We start from the raw sequence: 18,103 nt of genomic DNA, 5'->3' as shown, positions 1-18,103 counted from the left end.
GGCAACACTTAATTCTCAAGAAGGAATTATGTGGTTTCTGCTAAGTAAAATCTTGAACCTCCCCCATGAACATTTTTCATTGTCAGCTCTAAGAAATGGAACCAGAAAGCTACGGGTGTCAAACATACATCCAATGAGCCTACACTGACTTGTCCAGAGCCTATTCTGCACACAATAGATAATGCACTTTAGAAGTAGACTTTCCTGTTCTGCACAGGAAAATCAAATTGCCAAAGCACATTGAAAGTGCATTATATTATGTGTGCAGAATGGGCCCAGGTCTTTTATTGGGCTGGCGAGCAACTAGATATTACCTTAATTGACAGATGACAGAGGCTGTGCGTACAGTCCCAATGCTAATGCATAACAGGTGATGGAAGTGGGAGGGTGGGCATCAGGGAGATGAGAGCCACCTGAACTCTGCAACCAGTGCTTGAGAACTTGTGCCTTGTAGGCCATTAAGAGGAGGAGGGCATTTCAACATTGGGATATGCATGGATGTGGGCAGATGCAGGGGGCTCAGATGGAGAGAGGTGCTGTTGCCTGGAGCCTAAGAGTATATCCTTGTTCTTGCTTCTTTGCTGCCAGCACTGCTGCCTCCTGGGCCTGCTAAGTTGCTGCTGGCACTGCCAGAGTCTCAGCCCCTTGTGGGGGGAGGCAGGAGGATTCTGGGAGCTGATAGAACTGAGGGAATCTAGTGACCAGTTACTACATCTTTCACTTTCTGGTTGTGTGCAGGTAGCTGGAATGAGGAACCCCTGGGGATCTTCACCAGGAAAGTGGGGATAGAATAGAAACACAGTAAAAGGATGGACAGCTCTTCCTGCTTGTGCTCTTATTCCATCATGTATTGTGAAGTGTTGCAGGTTTGCATTTCTCATTTCTCAAGTGTCCTATAAAAATGCCAAGGACTACATGTGCTGAATGGAGAAGACATTACGACAGAGAAATCCACGTAGCATTTGGCCCAAAAACAGTTTCTGTAAAATAACCACTTCCAAGAAATATTTCTTTATTGCCATTGTACTCCAAAATAAAACTTCAGTTTACAAACTGGAAAATATATATACACACATATAAATAAATATATATATGTATGGCATGAATATTAACCCTCTCAAGTTTGTAAAAAGTTATCTATTGGTTGTGATTGTTTAATCATTCGTATGCAGCATATAGAGAAACAACTGTACACATTCTACCCAACCAAATACATGAAGTGGCACTGAAAATAGCACACCTTAGTTCATCAGCAGTCCAATTTCATCATGAAACATGAAAAGAGTGCACACAGCTTGGCCAGATATTTCTTAATAGGAACAACTAGATAGAGATACAATTTGGGTCATAGTGTATAAAAATCCATGTTCAGAGAATATCACGTCCTGATCTTCTGGCTGTGGAACTTGATGGCATCACTACCTGAAGCAAGAAGTCTTACAAGTGACATAAGAAGATCACCTAGAGTGGCATCCGAGGTGTGCCATTAGGAGTGGCCCTCTTAGCCTTCTGCATCTGGTTGTGATTCTTCCGTGTCTTCACTACTTTCATTCTTACTTCAAATACCTCATGTATAGCCTTTCGGAAACAATGGAAGTTGTAGTCTATCAATCCTAAGGAAATAACAAAACCAAACCACAAGAAAAGTGAACTTTTCAAAATTATCCTCTGTATTTGTATTGCTTTGCTTACACCATTCACTTGAACTGACTCCTGGGTACAATGAGTGAATTCTGGAGGAATAACTTTATTGAATACAGAAGACCATACAGGGACCTCTTTTGTATATAAACAGACAAACTTAGGAGATAAAATTGAGGCACAAAAACATAGTAGAGGGAATGATCCTTTAGTCCTTACAAGTTGCTCTAACAGTCTCATCTTTCAAGTCCAGGAATACCTTGAAGTCCAACAAGGTTCCAAGGGTATAAGCTTTTAAAAGTAAATCAGATGCTACACATGACAAAGTTTTCACTCTTCAAAGCTTATACCCTGGAAATCTTCTTGGTCTTTAAAGTACTTAGTTCTTGTTGTTAGGTGCAAAGTCGTGTCCGACCCATGGCAACCCCATGGACAATGATCCTCCAGGCCTTCCTGTCCTCTACCATTCCCCGTACTACTGGACTCTAATCTTACTTTTGTACTGAAGACCCCATGGTACATCTAGTTCCTTTGAGCATCTAGTATTTAGGGACACTGCCAGACTGGAAAAGAAATGCACCTAGGTAGCACTATTTATAAAAAACAAATGCTTTTGGATTACTTTAGTGGAGGCAGTTTATTGTAATAAAGCCAAGGAGGAAGCATTTTTCATTCAAGACACTACAGAGTACATACAGGAGATGAGCAAGATGGTATCTGTGGAATTGTTCAATGCTCTCCAATCTCCATTTCTCTATTAAATGTTCCCACTGCTTGGATATCACTGAGGTAGCCTTTTATTTTAAAGTGCAGGAATCCCTACAGGATAGGTAAAAGGGGGCATCTTCTGGCAGGGGAACATGCCCATGTCCTTTGAAGTATCCTGTGCCCCACTCTTGCAGCCAAGTCCTACATGCTCAAGTCTAGGCTGCAGTGGGGATGGAAGGTGAAGGTAGGGTTGCCTCCTTCTGAGTTGAGCTTGGAGTTTTCTTGGACTTACTAATGATTCTCAGCCTACACAATTAGTTCCCCTGGAGAAGACGAGTGCTTTAGAGGGTGGCCTCTACAGCATTATAGTCCACTGAGGACCCTCCAAATCTCCAGGCTTTTTCCAAACTGTAGTTTACAATCCCAGGCAAAGGGCCTGCCCTGCAGCTATTGCTACCAACACTCTGCTTGTCCAGACAAGACTGGAGTGACTCGGGAACTGCTTGGCCTGAGCACAGAATCCCAGTGGCTTTTCCCACTCCTTGAAAGGAGAATCATGAAGAGACCGTGCATGTGTGGGGTCAGCTTTGTGTGAAGCAGAGCCCGCTCCAATACAACCAGTGGCAAAGGGACACTCCCTACCAAAGAAACAGGTGATAAATCAGAAAGGCTGTTGAAGAAATGAAATTACTGTGCTGAGTCACTGCTGTTGAAGAAAGTCCCTCAAGCACAGCCATTCAACCTATCCACAAGGAGTAATCAAAAAAGGCTAGCAACTCTGCCTTCAGGAAGCAGTTTCCTCCCACTTGTGACAACTGTTATCAGGGCCGTCAGAGAAAGTTGCATTCCTTAGATAATCCAAGCCAGCAAGTGAATCTAACAAGCCAACATATCACTTCACTATGTGACATAAATAATTATGAACTCAGAAGCATCTTGGATATTACAGTGTTACAGATAAGTAATGAAGAATTTAAATACCTTTTCTCTCAAAGCTTTCTTCTCTGACGAAACAAACAAGAGCAAGGAACTTTGTCACTTCCTTTAGATACAGGACAGTAGTATTGTTTAGTTTTATTATTGCTGTTGATTCTTTGTCATATGGGGTTCCTCCACCATCTTCTTTGAGCCTAAACAGGAATAGTTTTGGGGCAAGGATGATTTTGGGGGTGGGAGTTAAGACGGAGGAAAAGTCATATCATTTACCTCTTCCAGAGTGAAAGGTCTTATTTTGGTTCTAAGACTATATACAATTAAGAATTTCGTGCTTCAAAATTATAGCTTTGAAATGTGCTGTAGAACAAGTTGTGAAAGCATCATAAATAGAGATAAGCTGTTTACATGATGTTTTGGGAGTATAGCATTCCATCACTATTTTCAGCCAACAGAAGGCCACACTAATTCAATTTCCATCTGCAACATGGTAAGTCAGTGACAGATGAGTGCAATCATTCAGAGCACTTTCACATGTCATCCAATATGATACTCACAGGTTCTCTCCTCAAACCTCAACCATTTCAACTGCAAGCAACATCTGTATTGAGAGTAAAATGTGGAATCTGCTGCCAGAAGAAGTAGTGATAACTACAAAACCAGGCAGATTCATGGAGGATAGGTCTATCAGTGGCTATGAGCCATGGTGACTGAGGGGAAGCTCCATGTTCAGAGGCAATCAACATCTGAATCCTAATGCCCTCAATGGAAGGTCTTGGCCTTTCCATCTTCCTTATGACCCTCCAGAAAGAAATTATGGACCATTATGGAATCCAGGATGCTGGATTGGATGGACCACTGGTCTAATCCAGCAGAGCTAGGAAGTGGGTAGAGCTACAACAGAGATTTCAAGGGTGCAAGGAAACATTATTCAGAACATCCCACTAGGCCAACGGGTGGCCCAGGTGGACAGATAACCTACAGGCTTGGCAATGGCACACTATTGTTTACCTTTTATATGCTATCCCTGCAAAACCACACCAAGGCATATATACAGAGGTTCACAAGAGAAAGGTGTGATCTTTCGGTTTGTTTTTTTGTAACGAGTCTTCCTCTATCTAAGCATTCTACTCGATCAGCCCATTTTGAAGCATGCAGTGTGATGAATAAGAGCTTCCCCTTGTTTGTCCAGCTCTGCACACCTAACAGGACTGCAGGTTTTCCACTGATGTGTTCAATGTTCTGTTCATGATAGTGATCTCTTACAAGAGTTGAGATATAAAATTTATATGACAACACTGTCTGACAATTGGGAGGGTGCTGTCAATATATTGAAAATAATAATAATATGCAGTGACAAAAACCTCAACAGATCGCTGGGAGACATGAATATGGCCCAGAAACACTTTACTTACCCATAGATACAGGAAATGTCGATAACAACATCTATCATATCACAGCTGAGCTCATAAGTTTGCATGTCCACTGGGGTACTGTCTGTTGCAATATATATTTTACTGACTACATCAAAGAGAAAGGCTTTCTCAATTCCCGAATTCTGAAAACAAAAGGGAAGAATATAAACTTCATTAGAAGGAACCTAATATTTAGATGGAAAAGACTGTATGTACTTTTCTTCCAGGCATGTTGACAGCAGGTAGATACCGGTGAAATAACCTAACTGGGAGTGATTTCTTCAATATACAGACACTTGCAAACAATAATCATAACAAAAGACAAATCCAGACATCACAGGAAAGAACTGGTGTCTTGATTCATATGTGAAGCAGATGGTGAGGGTCATTCTAGACCCTCTCACTCATTTCAGCTTAAAGATTTGTCCCAGCTCAGTTTCAAAGCAGAAGCGAACCAAGTGGAGAGAAAACTCTTCAAGGTATAAAGTACTACAAAGAAAGAATTGAGAGGAACAGAATCTAGTTCTGTTAATCTGCGCACACCAAAGTTATCACCTATTTTCATTTTGTGTGTGAACAGGAGGACCCAAATTGATAGAGATGCCTCCTTCACCACTAGCTTGATCCTAAGTCCCACTGAACACAACTCCCAAAGACATGACTGGAATTGAGCTATGACTGACTGTTGCTGGACTGTCTGCATAGATTGTGAGCCAAAAAACCATCCAAGTGGAACTGGCATTCTTTTTCAAAGGAGTTAAATCACTAACTCCACTTCTGCTTAGGATGGCAATGTAAACATATGTATGTTGTGCCTTGGATCAACCAGAAAGTTCCCTCTCCTGATGAAGCCCAAAATGCACCACAAAAAGTTGCTCCTCTTGGATGAGAGATCCCCGGGAACACGATGAAGTGGGAAGACGGGGGGGGGGGGCAGTGAAAAACTCGTCTCCACCTGTGGAAATCCTCCAGTGAATCCAAGACCAACACCCACAAGACTAAACAGATTTCCTGAGCATTTATTCTTGAGCCATTGGAATAGCCCCAACAATTGAAATAAAGGTAAAAACAAAAGCCATTGTTGTACCTTTCACGTGCATATGAAAAAGTATTTACCGAGATAAAGATGTTAAGCAGATTCTCCAGTGTTGGAAGCTGGGGGATCAGTTTCTGTACCACTTTACTAAATGCTTCAAATATAGAATGGTCATATATGCTTGTTAAATAAAAGCTGGGAAAGGAAATAGCATTATTAATTAATTTGTAATAAGTAAGTACAGAAACTCCTTTTAAAAATATCTAGTATGATAAAGTGATAGAAAGTTTGTACTTTGTTTACGCTTTATTAAGTCCTTCTTTACAATATCGAGAAGTCAGATTCAAAATGAATACAAGGTTTTAAAGTGTTAAAAAAAATTCCTTCCAATTGCTAACCCTTGATTTCTATCAACTGCATTTTTAATATTGGTGTTACCAACACCAGGACTCATGTTCATTCTGGACTATAACATTCCCTGAAGTTGTTTTTTTTTTTTTTAGTTTTGCCACCTGGTATACTTCTGCAAAGAGCCTCTTGTGGTACAGAGTGGTAAGGCAACGACATGCTGTCTGAAGCTCTGACCATGAGGCTGGGAGTTCAATCCCAGCAGCCGGCTCAAGGTTGACTCAGCCTTCCATACTTCCAAGGTCGGTAAAATGAGTACCCAGCTTGCTGGGGGGTAAACGGTAATGACTGGGGAAGGCACTGTCAAACCACCCTGTATTGAGTCTGCCATGAAAACGCTAGAGGGTATCACCCCAAGGGTCAGACATGACTCGGCGCTTGCACAGGGGATACCTTTACCTTTATACTTCTGCAATAAATGTCAAAATTATACTCCAAGGTCCTAAGCTATGCATTTTAAGAGGGCTGATGTGATTGACCAAAGATCTCTAGTAATAGGTATCAAACGGAGTATCGTGTCCAGATCATGGGAGGTGATGGTACCGCTTTACTCTGCTCTGGTTTGGCTTCACTTGGAGTACTGTGTTCAGTTTTGGGCACCCCAGTTGAAGAGGGATGTAGACAAGCTGGAGCGTGTCCAGAGGACGGCAACAAAGATGGTGAGGGGTTTGGGCACTAAGACATATGAAGAAAGGTTGGGGGAGCTTGGTCTGTTTAGCCTAGAGAGGAAACGACTGAGAGGGGATCTGATAACCATCTTCAAGTATTTAAAAGGTTACCATATAGAGGATGGAGTAGAGTTGTTCTCTCTTGCCCCGGAGGGACAGACCTGAACCAATGGAATGAAATTAATTCAAAAGAAATTCCATCCAAACATCCGGAGGATGTTCCTGACAGTTAGAGTGGTTTCTCAGTGGAACAGGCTTCCTCAGGAGGTGGTGGGTTCTCCATCTTTGGAAATTTTTAAACAGAGGCTGGATAGCCATCTGACAGAGAGGCTGATTTTGTGAAGCCTTAAGGGGTGGCAGGTTAGTGGTTGAGTGATAGAGTTGTGAGTGTCCTGCAGAGTGCAAGGAGTTGGACTAGATGACCCAGGAGGTTCCTTCCAACTCTATTATTCTATGATTAGTATATAGAACTAAATATCTGAAGATTCCAAGCACAGGAAATAGCAAAATAAAAGCCATATTGGAAAACAGAGTCAAGTTTTCTGGTGAGGTGACCACTATTTTTCCAATGTGTGTCACTGCTAACAACTGTTGTTTGTAAAGAACGTACACGAACTTGGCATGATTACTGGCTTTACTGTTGTGCAGTATATATAGTTCTTATAACTTTACTTCACAGGCTGTATAAATTACTACCATCTGCTCACCTCAAGTGGATTTTTTCCAGTCCTGCATCTGCAAGATCATCATTTGCCCTCTGATGAATGTCTCTTTGCGTTTCAATCTTGTGATCATCAGACAAGCCATCTACTTTATGAATAAATATTTCAAAGTTTATGTCTGGATTGACTTTATATGCTCTTGTCACAGTCAGATGCAGTCTAGCCAATGCTTCCATATAGTCATCCTACAAACAGAAATACATCAGATAAAGCTTCAGTTTTATAAACTAACGAGGAATTAAGATTTTCACACTTTATGTTATCACTATAAACCACCTTTTTATAAATGTCCATGCTTCAGCATACTGGGAAGTCCCTACAAAACCACTCTGCTTAATGGCTTTCCTGACCTGCATAAAACTTCTTTATGCAAGCAAATGTCTCCCTGCACTGGATTAAAACTGCAGCATTATAAGGGTTTGAGCCTACAGATCTCTTCTACTATCTTTCATTATTCTTAAGCAGAGCATGCTATTAAAAATGCTATATTCACGATAGCTTTCAACTGGCATCCTATGATGGCTGTTTTCGACAACTCACCAATCACTAAATGGAACTATACAATTTACATAACTGTGTCGCACATCTCTTGCCAGACTATAACACTTCAGATAAGAGTTCCTCCTTTTCACAGCTTCCTGCACACAGAAAATGAACAAGGATTTTAGCTGCATCTCTTCTACTGATCTATACCTGCCGTATCAAATGGCACAAACCAGCAAGAGCTACCCCTCATGATTATGCAGCTAAGCATGAAATTGAGCTTCTTACCTAGAACCTTTCTATCATTGTAGTAAGCTGACCACTCTCAACTGGCAATTCTGTATCATCATCTACATTGTATAGTGAAAAGATGGCAGATCACAGTAGTGTCCTTACATTTTATCGCTTTCCTGCTTAGATCATTGGGTTCAACTGCCATACATGAGCACATGAAACTGCTCCATATTGAATCAAACTTAAATGATCAAGTTCATGAAGGTCAGTATTGCCTACTATGACAAGGAGTGGATCTCCAGGGCCTTAGACAGTATTGAACCAGGGGCCTTCTGCATGCAAAACAGATGTTCTGTCATTACGGTTGCTACTTACCTGGTTCTGGCAGGGCACTTCCTTGCATGTTCCCTCTTCCCTGCCATTGCTCGGTGGAGTGGCAGAAGGGTGGAAATTGGAGGGAGGGAATGGCATCGATCAACACTTGGATGTCACTTCCTGTTATGGAGCAGGAAGTGAGGATTCAAGCCTCCATCCCCTGAATGCTCCTAGGGATTGCCAGCCAAGGGTCACTGCCTCTCCCAAACATGGCAATTTTCTTCCAGTTCTTATGTGATGAATGTAATATTCAATTTACTGAAATGATCAAATGTGAAACTAAACAGTAAGAAGAGTTTTAAAAAAAACATCCCAGTCATTCTAACCTTTCCCCTTACCTGAGAATCAATAACAAATATCAGTGCTCCAGTGCCTCGGAATATCATCTCATAGTCGAAGGTCGGATCAAAAAAGTCAATTTGCCCAGGAAAGTCCCATATTTGAAAGTTTACAAAGGAGCTATTGGAAACATCCTCTCTGCAGATCTTGTTAGTGCTCTCCAAGAACAGAGTTTCATTTGGAGACATCTTATGAAACACAACTTTCTGAATGGAAGATTTGCCACTTCTCCTCAGTCCCATGAGCAGGATTCTTGGTTTGACTTCAGTGTTGAAGGGATCATTGAAATCTAGAACTGAAGGGAACGATTACTTGTAGAGTACATACTTCACTAATAAAAATATGTTGATTCATCGTGTATCTCAATTCTTCCACACTTTTTCTGAAGCAACACTTTAAAATTTCATTTGAATTTGCTCCCATGCAAGACATCTGTGAATTAATGTTAATTATCTAACACAGTATCATTTTCAAGCTATATTCTAGCACCACCTGCTGGTTAAAAAGACAAGCCAAAGAATAACCAATTAATTTAAATGACCCTGCTAATAACACAGTTTCATGATGTTTATTGACTTAGAACAGGGGTAGTCAAACTGAGGCCCTCCAGATGTCCATGGACTACAATTCCTATGAGCCCCAGCCAGCGTTTGCTGGCTGGGGCTCATGGGAATTGTAGTCCATGGACATCTGGAGGGCCGCAGTTTGACTACCCCTGACTTAGAATGTTATTTTATAGGACTTTAGACTTTAATTGCTACATTGGTCTGTTAAAGCTTTGGTTGATGAAGTGATAAGCATATTTTGGAGCTATTTTTATTCCGGTTTGTTATTGCAATAGGTCTGCCCTTTCAACAATGAATGCTATATTTTGTTTAATAAATTTTAATGTCTCCTGTACTCTTTAATATCTCAGAAAGGTACCTATACTAAAAATGCTGATAATACACCCACTAAAATGTAATTGGCTAATTAACAAGTCAGATATAGACACATAGCTGATTCAATGTTCTTTAAGTCAGTTGTCAACTCTACCCGGTTCTATGCTGGATCAGACATTACATGTAGGAAAACAGTAAAATGCAAAAGGAAAACCTTAACAAAAATACTACTTAACTGTTCTTGAGTTATAAAGAAATACATCTAAAACTACATCATGCAGGATCCAAATCCCATCTTCTGTTCAGTTCAAGGCCATTTTGCCAATTCTGCCTTCCCACTGCAGACTCCACATGACCCCATGCTGCTCAGGAGAGTTCCCTAGTCCCAGTAACCACTTTGGAGGACCAAAGAAAGTTACGGCAGGAAGGAGAAGAATTCATAAGCAGAATTCCACTTGTGGTCTTTTGGATCCAATGTATTCTCTTGGAATTGGATACAATTTGAATACCTGTGATTTCAATCTCTACCCCATCTTTTTAAAACTGCAGCTGGAAAATGTATACTTTCAAGGCACACAGAATTTACTAATGCATACACAGGCTACAAGACGTAAGAGACTTTAAACATTGAAACAGTTATGGGCAGCTGTTTGCTTGCTGCCAACTGGTAACTCAGAAGCAGCTTACAGCAAGGGGGTAATGCCCTGATCCTATGCACATGACTTTGATAGAGTCCGCCAATATATTAAGTGAAACTTACTGCTCAGTAATGCCTAGTTCTCACAAACATTAGGTGGCAAGCCTGTGTCTAGACTGCGCCATTTCAAACAAAATTTGAGAGTTATTTCAATAGGCCAATCTTTATTGTCAAGTGGTATAGTTTAAACTCAGGTATCGTATTTGGTATCCTTGTATAGCATAACAAACACAGTGAGACACAGAAGAGTGTTTAGATTTAAGCTTTCCTCTGCAGCAAATAAGGAAAGCAGAAGTAAACTTGGTGTAGTGGTTAAGAACAGCAGCCTCTAATCTGGAGAACTGGTATTGATTCCACATGCAGACCGGCTGGGTGACCTTAGGCTAGTTACAGTTCTCTTAGAGCTGTTCTTGCAGAGCAGAGGTCTCTCAGCCCCACCTACCTTACAGGGTGTCTGCAGTGGTGAGAGAATGGGAAAGATGATTGGGAGCCCCTTTGGGTAGTGAAAAGCAGGGTATAAAACACAGCTCTTCTTTCTTGAAGTATTTTCTTGAAGTATTTACATTGTTAATTTTAGGACAGTTTAACTAGTTACATGAAATTCCCAAATATCCGTAGTAACTTTCAGGCACAGTAAGTACCTTAACTTTACATGACACAATAACAGCCAAACAAATGCTCATGAGGAGTTTATGGCCTCATTGACAGCATATTGCTCATTTCAGTTGCAGAAAGGAACAACACAGCACCATGGAAAATGTACATTAAAGGCACACAAGAATAATCTATACTGAGGAATTATTTATATTATACTAGGGGCCAAGGCTGTTGCATTCAGGAATACAACGGGTGCTAGATTAGGGGGAGGGGGTGTGAAGTGGAAGAACTCTGCAGATGGCCTCCCTCTCCCCTCAGGATCTGGAAAGGCTGCAGGCAGCTGTTAGGACTCTCATGCGGCAGGGATATGCGGCCTCCAAGCCTCATAGGGAAGTGAAAGGAGGAGGGGGTGGTCAGGGGTGGGGAACGGAAGGCGATTGGCTGCCAACTGAACAGACAGGCAAGCCGGTTGGAAGAGGAGGCACTCAGGGGCGGGACAGCTGCACTTAAGCTGTGAGACATGCTCCTCCTCTGAGGCTTTACCAGAAATATTCAGCGGAACAGATTAATCCAAAGTAAGACAGTAGCACAATGGTACCTTAAAGTCTAATTAAATTGATTTCATTGTACTTTTGAGATGGAGAGCTCACTTCATCAGATAAATTACAAACTATAAATTGTGAACCACAAATCACTGGATTAGATGGGCTTTAGTGTTGCTTTCTAAATAGCCCTGAAAGCACATAGGAAAAAATGATGCAAAAAAGTTTTCCAAAAAGTTCAAAATTAAGTTCCCACAGAAGATCCAGACATCAAGACAGACAACTATGATGAAGAAAGTTGCCTTAAGCACCGTGTTCATTTTTTTCACAGGGTTCATGGACAAGCCAATCGACTAGGAAGGGTATAATTCTTCTGGGGATGATAATTTGTCTATGTACCAGACGTTAACCATTAAAAATATGACTATATGTCAAGAATTGAATATGAAACCAAGTTCATCTTTTTAAAGCAATAAGATGAAAAATATGAATATTTGTGCATGTGTCTAGTACTAGAAGAAAGATTCCTACAAATGGGAAATTCGGGTGGTAGCCATGTTGGTCTGAAGCTGCAGAACAAAGTTTAAGCCCAGTGGCACTTTTAAGACCAATAAAGTTTTATTCAAGGTATACGTTTTTGTGTGTATCTGAAGACATGTGCTTACACACAAAAGCTTATACCTTGAATAAAACTTCATTGGTCTTAAAGGTGCCACTGGGCTCAAACTTTGCTCTCCTGCACATGTTGTTTACGTACATGTGATGAATTGCTCACTATAAGCAGGAGGTGCTTGCATATGCACCTTTCCTCTGCACTCAAAAGGAACATGAAGGATGAACACAGAGCGGTATCACTTTAACAGAAAAGAAGTACATACTTCTTGCACCTGTAGTCAGGGAACAAAAAAAGGGAAAGCTCACGTAATATTATAGATTTACCTTCAAAAGGAATATTGGTTGGGATCGTTCCACGTTAGATGCTAAAACAGAACTATGGGATGTTAGTAATACTTGAAGCTCTTTGGAGAAGGAAACAACATAGCTGAACCCCTATTTCTCCTCCAAGTTGGAGAAAACCTGGCTTAGGCTACAACCTAAGGATGAAGAACACTTTAAGAAAATGCTGAGCCCTGACTGGAGGTACATTTGATCCCAAGTTGTTGTACAGTTGTTTCTGCTGTCTATTTGTATACTTAAAAAAACATCACTCAAGTTTCTACCTCTTAAAAAGGAAATGCTGTTTTGTTTTCAGTTTGCTTGGGTTGTATCTTGTTTTGAATTATAAACACAAAGCTTCTTCATCTGCCTCCTGTGCCAAACTCTGGCTATGGTTCTTTTTGAACCTTAAGATCAGGAAGTACAGGGTCTTCCTTTACTCTTTTACCCAAGTATTCAATAGAGATTAAGTTTTCAGACATCCACATTTATGTACAGACGTGGTGGTGATGGCATATGGAATTTTAAAGGCTTTGGGCCATGTACTTGATATAGGAAGGACAGACTGCTTAGGAGTGCAGGAATCTGATTTTGCAAAGCACTCTGGACCCCTCTTCTGTCAGTTTGCTACCCACTCAGTAGGAATACAATGCAGAAAGAACTGGACCATGAATTATTTTCATACTATTGAATCAATTCATGAAAGAAACTAGGAATACGACTAGTATGCCAACTGAAACTAGTATGCCAACTGAATCATGGTACAAAATATCTCATGAAAAAACTGAAATTGTGCTGAAAAAATATTTTTGCTTGCAAATGCAACATGTGCAAATTTGACAGAGATTACTTTGGTGTACTAAATACCAGCAATAGCACTTAATTAATCACACTGAGGCACAACACATTAAATAAGGTCATATTTAAGAAAACCCTCCAATTTTCCAGAAAGTCAGGGCTTTCCTTTATCTCATCTCTGTAAAACAAAACATAATACTATCCAAAACAGAAGTCATTCATATTCTATGGAAAGCAACAAGTGCTGGCATGAGCTACTCTTTTTAATATTAATAATCACATATAAACTTAGTTTCTCTGTACAATCAATCATATTGGTGCGCAGGCAATGAAAACTATAAAGACAGATACTGGAGCAGAGCCTGGTAATATGGGGACTGACACTCACAGCTGCAAAGAACTCCAAAAACAGAACCCCCTACAGCTGTTGCCTTTTATGGGCCTAAAATCTGCCTTCGTTGCTTCCTTAGAACTCCAGGGTTACAAAAGGCATCCACTTCGTTCTGCATAGTGAATACCTGTTCACAACAAAAAATGGGAAGCATTTATTGATTCCTCTTCAGATCCAAATTTTGTTTCAGGGACCTCAATACCTTTACTAAAACTCTCTCACTTTTCCTCTGAACTAGCATTCAGCTACTTTTATCTCTAAGCTAAGCAATTCTCCCCACTTTAGTTTTTCATTGACATTTGTCGTGCTGATCCTTTTTCTTTCCCTACTTCATGTCCTAATATAGTGATAAATACCAATAAATTGAGCAGCCACTGATCTTATGATTTTTATATGCTTCCTATGCTGGCATGGCTTTTTCCTACAGATTATACCCCACTAATCACATCAATATTTTTTCCCTCTACCCCAGTTTCCCTCCTGCTCTGTCAGTATTAAATGTCTAACTTTCTCCTCCAAGATCTTCAATCAGTTGGCCACACAATACTAGATTGCCTACAAAGCTAGATCTTGCATTACTCAGAGGCAGCTACTGCTACTCTTTGCTTCACCTTCCATATTCAAGGCCTACTTGATTCTTTTTTTTAAGCAGAATATTAGGACAAGAAAGCCTGTTTTTCCCCCCACAAGAATTCAAAAGTGTAGGAGCTGGTTGTAGATGTTGAACAGCAAGGAAAAGGCTGCATGTGCTCTGCTACTGTGTCCTGGCACTGAAGACAGACTGGAAGCCTCATTCTAAGCAAACCTTGCACACATGCTGCCAGGCTTCATCAGATCAGTCTTTATTCGAGCTGAAGCAACAGCTAGGGCAGGGTTTCTCAGCCAGGGTTTCATGAAACCCGGGAGTTTCTTGATGGCCCGGAAAGGGTTTCCTAAATGGGTGAGAGTTAATTAATTTTAATATATTTTTAAAATTTGTTAAACATATATTGGGTGATATGATCATATATGTCATGTCGACCTCCCCACACCAAAAGATAGCCAATGATGGGCCTGGAAGGAGTGTGAAGAGGAGGGGCCCCAGGTGTGTTTTAAAAAGTTGAGAAAGGCTGGGCCAGGGGTGCAAGAACCAGGATTATAGCTCAGATCTCCTAGGCAAGGCCATATTGGTGTAGTGGTTAAGAGGGCAGCTTCTAATCTGGCAAACTGGGTTTGATTCCCCACTCTTCCTCCACATGCAGCCAGCTGGGTTGGGCTAGTCACAGTGCTGTTAGAGCAGTTCTCACAGAACAGGCCTTTCTCTTTCTCAGCTCCACCTACCTCACAGGGTGTCTGTTGTGGGGAGAGGAAGGGAAAGCGATTGTAAGCCACATTGACACTCCCTTGGGTAGTAAAAACTGGGGTATAAAAACCAACACTAGTTCTTGCTCTTGCACTCATGGCCATACTATTCTAATCCAAGGCCAGTTTATACGGGACCCCAGTGAGGCAATAGATCCATGGGAGTTGCACAGGTCTGTGTTTGAACTGGGCTGCTACCTGTACAAAGCCACTACATATGCTAATGCTTCAGAGGAATATCTGCCCTGGCTACTGGCTTCTGGCATGCTAACTAAGCACACGTAACAACCTAACTCAAACAAGAGGTTATGTGATGGCTAAGTTTAAATTATCCCTCACAAGGATGTTCAAAAATTTATTGAGGCAATGCAGTACTATAAAAGCACTAGGTATACTTATATTATCATAAAGCACCCAACACATTTCAGCTCAAGACCAGGTCCCTGTCAGAAAATAACACAGCTGAGTTAGTTGGACCTCTCACAAGACCTTCAGTCCTTCAGTATTTCTGCCTCTATGACTAACCCAGGCCCAGAGAGCCCAGGCAAAATAGATCTAGCCAGATTTTGTGTACTAAGTAGAGCTGGCTCTGCTTAGTATTTGGATGGGAGACCCCCAAGGAATGCAGGGTTGGTACACAGAGGCAGGCAATGGCAAACGACTAACCACGCACACAGGTGTGGCCTAATGCTTTTCAGAACACCTGCAGTCAATTCCCAGAATCCAACTCTTCCAACTCATCCAAACATTACTAAGAGCTGCACATGACCCAGTCTCCCAATGTTATTCACTCACTGAACTCTCTTCTGGCTCTCATCAGCTCTCTCTCTTCTGCCTGCCTGCTCTAGTTTCTCCACCTACACTTATCCCAACCCACACAGCCCCCCCCATCTCCAGATGCCTCACCTCCTAATTTCTTTGCCAGAATACTCACTCACCTCACCACCCATCCCCACATCCACATCCCCCCATATTAGTCTTTGCCTCACCAGTGCTGCTCAGTAGGTGACAATTCTCTTACACCCAGATCTGATGTACCAGACTATTTGCATCTGGAAAGACTGAGGGATTCCAGGACTAATTTGAGCACCAAGGTAGCAGTTTCCAGTGTATTCATCAGCTATCCAGCAAAAGGGTGAGAAGGAAAATGTGCTAGTGTTCCCCCCCCCCCACACACACACACACTGCAGCTGTTGGCTCAAACTGCCACAGAAGTAGAGTGGCCAACCTCCAATGGGTGGCTGGGGATCCCCTGAATTGCAACTGCTCCCCAAGATCAGTGACCCTGGAGCAGCTCTGGAGAGTCGGCTCTATGTGATGATATCCCCCCTCCCCAGGTTCTGTCCCCGAATCTCCAGGGAGAGCTGGCCACCCTCGACCCCCATCTCTGCCCCCCATCACAGCTGCCGGAGGGAGGAGGGTGCGGGGCAGGTTTATCTGTGCCCACACAGCCGCGTACCCCAATTCAAGGGGGTCGGCCAGAGGAATCCCACAGTCCTGGTGGTTTTATGCCTTGCGACTCTGGCAACGGCGCCTCTCCCCAGTTCCCGAACTTCGCCCTCCCAACTGCTCCCCAAATGGACCCCCCCCCAACACACACACGCACGCACACCCCCAAGGTTGCCCCGTCGAGCACTCGTAACAGCCGGGGGGCTCCGTTGGGCTCCGCTCTTCGCCCCACTCCCGCTCACCCCGCCCCAAAACAATGGAACTGGCAGCGGAGTCACGAGGCTTTCCTCTTCCTCCTCGCCACTCCTGTGCAGCGGCGGCGGCGGCGGCGGCCACTTACATGCCTCGTCCCCGCCACTCTCCGGGTCGCCGTCGGAGAAGGATTCCGCCCGGTCTCCATAATCTCCTAGTCCCACAATCTCATCCTCCTCGTCCTCCTCTTCTTCATCTTCCTCCTCCTCCTCCTCCTCCTCCCCGCCGTCGTCGTCCTCCTCTTCCTGCTCCTTCGGCTTCCCCGGCACCTGGCTCATGCTGCTGCTGCTGCTGCTGCTGCTCCTCCCAAGCGCAGGCAGTCCGGGGGAAGTCGCCTGCCGCCGGTCGGGCCCCGCGGGGCTTCCACGCAAACGGCCTCCTTTGCGCCTTCCTCCTTCGCCTCCCCCTGCTCCCCGCAGTTCTCAAAGGAAAGTCAGTCAAGGCCTCGGCGTCCCTCCCAGAGGAGAGAAACTGCGTGACCCAAGTCACCTGACACACACACACACACTCACATAGTGAGTAACATAATAGTATGCGTAGAGAAGCGAGAATCCTGGCACTGGAGGGAGGGGACTTGCCCGCGTACACACAGACCGCGTGCCACAGCAGGGAGGGAGGGAGGGATCATCGCTAGATTTGCCAAATAAAAAGGATGGATGAGAAGTCCCTCCAAAAGGTACCTTTCCCCACTTGCACGCCCCATACGTATGTAGCCTAGCAATGGCTAATAATGGGGGGGGGGCATGCTCTGTACATGATCAATGGCAATTGCAGGGGGCTCTTTTATCTTCAATAGTTGTGCAGAAGTGGGCATTATGGCTGGCGTCCCACGGTAGAAGTGTGATATGGAAAGCTGGAAGCCACTATGAAAAGCTTGGGAGCCTTCTCTCTTGTTGTATCACTTTAGTATTTTAATGGGTACTGAGTACTAATCTCTAACTATAGTCAATTCATAAACACATCAAGGAGTGGATTATTCTGGACAGGTTTCAGATTTTAATCCCACATTTCTGCAACAATTGATTCCCAAAGCAGTTTGAATAGCAATAAATACAAAATCCAGCTAGGATGGATCCAGACCCGATGTGGAGGGGCTTGCTATGTTTTGCTTTTCTGTGGCCCCATCAATGGAAGCTAGAGGAGGGGAGTTCTAGCACCATTTACACTGCAATCATATTTATATTAAGTCAGAAACAAGCCTCACTTTATTTAGTGGGACATGCTAGTAGCACACTTGTTCACACAGTCTATAAAAAC

The 18,103-nt window shown here is 42.7% G+C and overlaps 1 protein-coding gene across 1 annotated transcript; it reads right to left on the bottom strand.

Moving 5' to 3' along the window:
• Nucleotides 1-995: 995 nt before the first annotated feature.
• RRAGD (Ras related GTP binding D) lies at nucleotides 996-17,346 on the bottom strand. The gene is made up of 7 exons (XM_077304485.1): nucleotides 16,935-17,346; nucleotides 8,962-9,257; nucleotides 7,517-7,716; nucleotides 5,814-5,928; nucleotides 4,698-4,840; nucleotides 3,331-3,479; nucleotides 996-1,613 (listed from the first exon to the last, which is right to left on the bottom strand). The coding sequence occupies exons 1-7, from the start codon at nucleotides 17,122-17,124 to the stop codon at nucleotides 1,462-1,464; spliced, it is 1,245 nt and encodes a 414-aa protein (XP_077160600.1). The 5' UTR covers nucleotides 17,125-17,346; the 3' UTR covers nucleotides 996-1,461.
• Between the last annotated feature and the right edge of the window lie 757 nt (nucleotides 17,347-18,103).

Source organism: Paroedura picta, chromosome 1 (genome assembly GCF_049243985.1).
Source record: "Paroedura picta isolate Pp20150507F chromosome 1, Ppicta_v3.0, whole genome shotgun sequence".
NCBI lineage: Eukaryota > Metazoa > Chordata > Lepidosauria > Squamata > Gekkonidae > Paroedura > Paroedura picta.
Note: the sequence above shows the minus strand (reverse complement) of the source record. Positions and strands in the feature narration are given on the sequence as shown.